An 8303-nucleotide genomic window follows, 5' to 3' on the forward strand; every position below is an offset into this window, starting at 1 on the left:
TATTCTTTCGTTACTGTCCTAGTCCACTTCTGTCAACATAAAGGATACACAAATGCAACCAGCAGAACAATCTCATGCTTCAGATTCTCTTAGTAATTTGTAAATGCTTCCAATCGATAAAAATACAAAAATTATACTAAACAAATAAAGCCTAAATCTTTATCCCTAATCTTTCACCTGAACAATAAACCTGTTAATCTCAATGAAAGCCCTGTGTTAATATATACACAGCCAAATTCACTCGCTTGTTGCCGCTGACTCATGGCTGTCCCCCTCGAGGGATTACACCACCAGAGCACATCTCTGATTTTCAAAATGTGTGTTTGGGGCAGTAAGACAGCCTCATAAGCCCTTACCATCAAGCCCAAATTCTGCAGTATGTAAAGTCATGCAATGTGACCCCTGCTTTTCCCTGGGCCACTTCTCAGTACATACATCCATGTGTGATCAGCCACATGATTAACCAGAAAATTCATTTGTCTTCCTTCTACCAGCTCACATGTCACTTGCTCTTGAGCCTTTCACTGGTTAAACTCTTATCCATGTTCCCAAGATAAGTTCTGAATGTGATTTCAGCATTAGTATCACAGTGTATAACCAAGTATTAAATACAAAACACTGGTGACCTAGTGGTAAGGTGGTGTGCTGCAATCTCAAAGGCACTTGATTAAAATTTACCAGCTGCTCTTCAGGAGAAAGATGGGCAATCTTCTCCCATGCAATTAAACTGCCTATGAAAACCCAGTGGAGGGTCAGCTATGGGTCGGTCTCGACTCACAGATGCTCAACATCACAGTGTAGAGTCACACATCATTCTTAGTTGTGACACTTTCCCCTGGATAGGCTAAAAATGTCCATCAAGTTAATAAAATACCATATACATTCCTAAATAAGTATGCACAATGTCACCGTAAATGTTCAACAAACTTTGGTCAAACCAATCAATGACTGAACAAATGAAAAAGGTTTTATTAGAATTATTATTATTATAGCTAAAGTTGATTATTTCTTCACCTATGAAATTATTACCCTGGAAAATTCTACTTTCTCTCTCAATAGTTAAACGTGTTCAAGTAGAAAAATCATTTGCAAGTTTTACTGTATCCAACAGGTCCTGAGAAAAATGGTCGTGTCCTAAAATCTTATGAATATTCTGACCCAGTAAGCTGCACTAATTCCTCTAAATTCTTTGCTTAGAAGTGAATTTTCCAATATGATTTATTCAACTTTATAGTTATAATTAATGTTCATTTCTTTATCATCTTCTATAAACTCAAACGTGTAAAATATAATAAAAAAATTGTCTGATCCTATAATACTTTTTTGAATAAAGAGCTATCAAGGGCTAACATTTCTAACAAGAAAACCAATAGTAACAAATAAACAATAAAACCAGTAGTGATTACACTTTATTCAAACAGAATCGAGCATTACAAAATCAAGAGACTAATTAATTATAATTGTGGCACAGTATTGATACAATGCACACAAAAGTATTGTTCATGAATGTCTCAAGATCCATAGCACCAATAAATACTTAAACTTTTCTTTTGAAAATTCCAGTCCTCATTTCTTAGTTACAAATCATGACATCAATTAGTTATTTTAAAACATCTCTCTGTAGGAGAAAATATACCAGAAATCAACAAAGATTGTTTTTGATCCTAGGATTCCAACTCATGTAGATGCTTCTGAGAGTTATCTAAAGCATTTGAACAATTTAATCTTAATAAATTCAAAACATGAAAATAGGATCATAGGGTATGAAGAACACAAGAAATATTGGTTTTATGGTATCGCAATTTAGTTTTAATTCAGTGAATACAAACATGACACGTAGACATTCAGTCACTTATCCTGCAAAACAATATGCCAAGATCAACTTTGGAACACTTAAAAAAATCAAAATGATAAAGTATGCTCCTCATACTTCCTTAGCCTATTTGCTAGATACTCGAAGACCACCACATACAAATGCACAAATGGGAACCTGTCACTCATCGAATCAAATGGTGAGCTACTAATGAAGCAGTAAGATATTATTCTTCCTGACTTGAAAATTAAAGAGCTCCAGGTAAAAATATGTTATTTCCCACATGTGTTATCGTTGTATTTTGTGCAAAGTCCCAAGGCAAAGGTTGCTTCTGGCTTTATGAATTATCAGAGATGGCCTGTGTGGCTGACTTATCACAGGTCTTTTGCTCTTCTTTCCTGAGAAATCTTTAGCTTCTTTGGGAGGAGGCATATGAATTGGTTTCCATGGAATTGGATTATAAAATGCTGGTTCTGGGTAAGAATTTCCACTGTAAAAGCCTAAAATTGTTAAAAAGAGACAGAGACCAGAGAAAACGTGAAGTAAAAAAAATAACTTATCTTAAAATCCTAGTAAAATGTTAAAAAATCAGAAGGGTAAAAATGCTGTGATAAACCAGTTTGATTTACTTAAAACTTGAGTTCTTCAATACTGCCTCTGCTCAAATACAGGAAATATTAAAATACAGATCTAAGAATTCAAATGTTAGTTTAAATGATTATAAATAAAACATTTGCAAAAATTTTAGGAGAAAATTAATTTTAGACCCCTTAAATTGAACAGACGTTTATATTTTCTTCACCCCCCCCCCAAAAAAAAAATGAACAAGCTTTTAATACAGGGCCTGAGAAGATGTCAAGTGACCAAGAGCAGAGAAGCTCAAAACGGCACACCAAACCTTTATCTTCTTGATTCAGTTAGAAGTATTGGAAGTACATGGAGTAGCCTCTCCACGTCAGACACTAAAGCTCACAGAAAAATATTTATGTTTTATATGGAACTGAAATGAATCCAAATTCCAGGTTAGAATCACTGTAATCTTGAATTACTATCACTCAGCTTAGTAAGATTTCACAGTATCACTGGACTTGAGATTCCTAATTGCAGAGTGAGTTACTGGAAAGTATGAAGTGTTTAATGCCTGATGGCTAATAACTGTGTAAAGGAGGAAGTCTTTACAAATCAGACCCAAATCTTCTACTCATTTACTATGTTGTTGTTTTTGTGTACCATCGAGTTGGAACCGACTCATAGCTGACCCTATTGTGGGTTTCCGGGGCAGTTAATTGCACAGGAATTGACTGCCCCTCTTTCTCCGGTAGAGTAATGGGTGGATTCAAATTATGGGCCTTTTGTTGGCAGTGCATCTCTTCACTGTTAGGCTCCCAAAGCTCCCCAGCCACTCCTCTGTATGTACACAAATTCCTTAATTCCATCATTTGTAAACATGATATGAACATAAAGAAGAGACTTAAAGGCAGTAGAGTATCTGCCAACAAATATGCGGTTGGTTTTAATTAAATTAATTAAAACATATAAGTTAAACAAAAACATGGAGAGTAAAGTTAAAATTTCAAGTGGGAATACATTATCAACTAAAAGCTAACTGCTCAAATAAAACCTTTTTTTTGTTGTTTTAAAATTATTTTAGCAATTAGCTTTTAGTCGGTATGTATTCCCCCCTAAAGTTTTAACTTTACCATCCTATGATGTGACTGAAATCCCTGCTTAATCATTACCCTATTCCCAAACAAGAAAAAATAAAGAAAGCAGACCACGCTCAGTAGCTGTAATGGATGACCTCCGTGACATTTAAGAGAGGCCCAAATCCTGACAGCAGGAATGTGTCGTTCAGACACTGGAAGCCCATTCTGACTGCAAAGATATGTCAACACACACTTCACCAAGATGGTCAAAACAAAGTCTGGAATATGTTCTATTGTGTGAACAAAACAGAATGAGAGTATTTTTCATAATAAATCACTTAAACAAGCGAAGGCAGCTGTCAGCAAGGTCTGAGCTTCCAACATGAAGCACACAGAAAAGCACGTTTTCCCATTTATGATCAGAACAAGCCTAAAGGTAGCCGGGTTTGTGTCTGGCTGATGTGTCATCCAGTGCTTCACCGCACAAACACAGATTGTGCCAGAGGCATTAAGAGTACTGCTTTAGAACCAATCAGAAGAAAAGACACAAAGTAACCCATTTGATATCCCCTGATTATAGCTTTATAATCTGTGAACTATAAGAACATTTTACTTGTTTCTTATTGCCAGAAATCATTACTTTAAACACAAGTTTGAGTTTTACAACCCCTGACTTTAAGAAAACAATAAATAATTTACATAAAATGTCAATAAATGTGCAATATCTATCCCCACAGGGACATAGTCTGTGAAAGACTATTTGTTAAATAGTAATTTGAAAGGAAAGTAATTTTTATGTGTTCCTATTTCTGTCAAAGGGAAACTGTATAATATTTGTTCCTGCAAAACATACTTATGTAAGCCATTATCATAAAAACCAACCTGTAAGCTTTCCATTGGCATAACCATAGCTCTTTGCAGCTGGACGAGGTTTATTTTTCGCATTTTCCAACCATTCCTTAAATTTCTTTTCTGCTATTTCCTTTTTTTCTTGTAACTCAGCTTGCCTTTGCTTTTCTTTTTCCTTAAAAATGACCAAAAAATTTTCAGGGGTATTCTATAACTAGAAATTCCATTCAATATCTACTAATTTTTGAAACCCAATAGTTCCCACTGTAGTTGTTTGTTAGATACATACCATCGAACCATAGTTGACCCTCTAGCAGGTTTTCAGAGGCTGTAAACTACATGAGAGGAGATTTCCCATCTACTCCCGCCGAGTAGCTGGGAGATTCAAACCAAGTGCCATCTTGTTGGCAGTGACACCCCTTACCACTATGCCACCGGAGTTCCCTCTCTTGTTGCTTACTGGCCATAAGTATTGGGTATATTTTATAATTTGATACAAATTTAACATAAGAAATCTAGTATTAAAAATAGAACAATAATACATCTTAACACAAGAAGAATGAAATCTGTTGTTTTCCAACAATAGTAATTACAATATACAATGAAACCTGCAAGAGCCAGAGGTCAACAGTTTTCTAACTTTGATAAAGTCTTGGCTGTTTTCTATTGCCCTCTGATTGTGGGAGATCTCTGTATTTTCCTTCTCTCACAGATTTCTATTTCATACAGATTTTTACTTTCACAGATTTTCTACAAAAATGCACTGAAAAATATTCAAAAGAAATAATAGCTGTTGAGTTGGAACTGAACCATAGTGGAGTTTTCAGAGGCTGTAAATCTCAGGGGAGAAGACTACCCATCTTTCTCCCATGGAATAACTGGTGGATTTGAACTGCATGACTAGTAGCTTACCAGTAAGCAGCACAAATCCTTATCAGTAAGCCACCAGAGCTCTAAACACAGTATGTTGTTGTGTGCCATCAAACTGGGACAGACTCATAGCTGACACTCCAATGGTTTTTAAGAGGCAGTAGATAACATGCAAGGAGTTTGCCATGGGGCAGCTGGTAGATTCAAATCATGTGCCTTTGGGATTGTAGGGCAGCTTCTTACCACTAGTCTACCAGAGCTCCTGAAATAAAGTATAGCAAACATATATATTAAACAGAAACAGAGAGCTCTGGTGGCTTAGTGGTAAGAAACTGTGCTACTAATACAAAGGTACACAGTTCAAATCTAGCAGCTGCTCCACAGGGGAACGATGGGCACTCTCCCATGAGATTTTACTGCCTCTGAAAACATGCCTGGAGGGTCAGCTATGGGTAGGTTCTAATTCTGGTTTACAATAATAACAAGTAGAAATAGCTTTATTTAGTTTATCATAAGGACATACAAATACCAAAGTTACACATTCCAACAAGTTATTCTAATTTTAAAAATACCTTTTCTTTCTTCTTCTTTTCACATTCTTCAGCATTTTTTTTCTTCAGCCATTCCTGGTATTTTTCTCTTGCTTTTTCTTGCAAATGTTCTTTCTCTTGTTCCTTTGCTGCTTTTTCTTCCATTTCTTTACTGATTTTTTGTTCTCTTTCTTTTCTTTTCTTAAAAATAAAAAAGGAGCTATTACATTATGATTCTGGTAATGATCTTTATCCCAGGAAGGTGAGTTGGTGATGTGGGGATTGTGCTCCTAACCAAAAGGCCGAGCCTCTCTGGTGATTCAATTCCATTACAGGCTCCAAGGTAGTGAGATGGGCAATCTCCTTCTATGTAATTTACAGCCTCTAAAACCCAATCAAAGGTCATTGATGAGCTAGTTCAACTTGATGACATGGAATCTGGTTTAAGTATACCAAGAAGGAATGTTATATACACTAAATAGTGAAGCTTGTTATTTCTTCCAATAGGCAATCATGAACATATGCAACATACTTGAAATGACCTGTCCAATATTTAGTTTATTAACTGTACTGTAAATTTTGTGATGACACTGACAAAGGTCATTTCATGAAAGTAGATGCTCAGTAAAGATTTGTTAAACAAATCAGTGAATAATAATTACAACCTGCTTTTCCTAAATTTTAATAATTTTTTAATGAAGGTCCATCATCCCTCTGAAACAGAAGCCACATGTGTATATGTTTCCTTGTGAAATAGCTTACCAGTATAAATATTTGGGTAAATCTTCATTAGTAAGTTACAGAAAGACAAGACTACTTTGGCCCATTAAGGGGTGCTGAAAGGAGACATACAGACACCTCTTTAACAAGTAATTCTTTTAAGTCTTATATAGATCAGAAGTTGGAAAGCTATAGCCAAGACGCCAAATCTAATCTACCAGCCACCTGTATTTGTAAATATATATAGTTGTACTGGCACATGGCCACACCTATTAGTTTACATGCTTATTGTCTATGGCTGCTTTTATATAACAAAACAGCAAACCTGAACAGCTTGAGAGGAGACAGAATAACCCACAAAGTCTAAAATATTTACTATCTGGTCTTTTACAAGGAAAATTTAACTCCTATATAAACTATAGTGTGGAATGTTTGTTCCTTTCTTGTTTGAAAGATTATCTACCAGATGTAAAAATGTATCCACAAAATTATATTTAAGGTCTTAAATGGTAAATATAAAAGATTTTTTTTCTTTTTAATTTTTTTTAAAAAATGGAAAATCACAAAAATGTATATCAGTAGACAAATGAATTTAAAAAATGTGATAAGTACATACAATAGAATATTATAAAGCCATAAAGAGAAATAAAAACTTGATACATAGCACCCTATAGGTGATCCTTGAAAACATTATGCTGAGTGAAAGAAGTTGGTCACAAAATGACAAATGTATGATCCTACTTCAATGAATTATCTACAACAGATGAGTAGGCAGAGGGGGTAAGAGAATGCAGACTCACTACATTTTTATGCCAATAAATTCAACAATGTAAATAAAATACAACAATTTGAAACATATCACTTTGCCAAACTGACTCAGAGAAATATGTCAATAATCATTTACCTGTAAAAGCAACTAAATTGAGAAGTTAAAAACCCATCCCTTCAAGAAAATTCCAGCCTTTGCATCAGTGAATTTTACCTTATATCTAAGTTAGAAATAATACCAAATACTGCAAATATTATTTTAGTAAAGAAGGAAAAGGAACTTACACAGACTCATTTTAAGAGCCCAATATTATACTGATTTCAAAACTAGTCATGGTAGTTACACAATAATATTTAATGGGGAAAGGGTTATCTTCTCAACAAATGTTAGAATTCATATATGGAAAAAAGGAACTTTTATCCTTATATTGATCAGACATTAAAATGAACCTGAAGTAGGCATAGAGGTAAAAGTTAAAACGTTATAGCTTTATAGTTTTACAACTGAAAGAGGACAAAGATGAGTATTTTTGTACTTTGGGGTAAGCAAACATTTACTAACTAGAACACAAACACAACAAACCAATAAAGAAAAAATTGAAACACTGAACATCACAACTAAAAAGTGTTGTTTCTTTGAAAACATACACTTAAAAAGAGACCTAAATACCAATGTTGACTGCAGCAATATTCACAGTAGCTAAAAGGTGGAAATAACCTAAATGCCCATCAGCAAATGAATAGTTAGGTAAAATGTGGTACATATATTCAGTTGAATACTACTCAATCATTAGAAGAAATGAAGACCTGATAGATGCTACTATGTGGATGGAGTATAAAGACATTATATTGAACAAAATAATCACAAAAGGGAAAATATTGTATAAACTCACTTACATGAAAAAAGAAAAGGCAAATGTATGGACAACAAAGTTTATTAGAGGTTAGCAGAGATGGGAAGGAGAGGGGACTAAAACAAAAGTTGTTAATTAAGGGTGGGACTGCACAATTATTTTAACTGCTAACAGGAAGAAGGATTGGCCACCCACTTCTGAAATAGCAGGCCTCTGAAAACCCTATGCACAACAGAACACACGCAGATTAACA

At 34.6% G+C, this 8303-nt stretch overlaps 1 protein-coding gene across 1 annotated transcript in view; it reads right to left on the bottom strand.

The window, feature by feature from the left end:
* Nucleotides 1–2101: 2101 nt before the first annotated feature.
* The window catches only part of CCDC34 (coiled-coil domain containing 34), a 31622-nt gene continuing 25420 nt past the window's right edge, over nt 2102–8303 (bottom strand). Inside the window, exons 4-6 of the mRNA XM_006883772.1 lie at nt 5751–5909; nt 4342–4483; nt 2102–2313 (exon numbers count right to left, since the gene is read on the bottom strand). Of these exons, the coding sequence (XP_006883834.1) occupies nt 2102–2313; nt 4342–4483; nt 5751–5909 (513 nt within the window). The remainder of the gene's footprint in view (nt 2314–4341; nt 4484–5750; nt 5910–8303) is intronic.

This window comes from Elephantulus edwardii, unplaced genomic scaffold (genome assembly GCF_000299155.1).
Source record: "Elephantulus edwardii isolate Elephantulus edwardi_28Jun2011 unplaced genomic scaffold, EleEdw1.0 scaffold00029, whole genome shotgun sequence".
NCBI classification, from domain to species: Eukaryota; Metazoa; Chordata; class Mammalia; order Macroscelidea; family Macroscelididae; genus Elephantulus; species Elephantulus edwardii.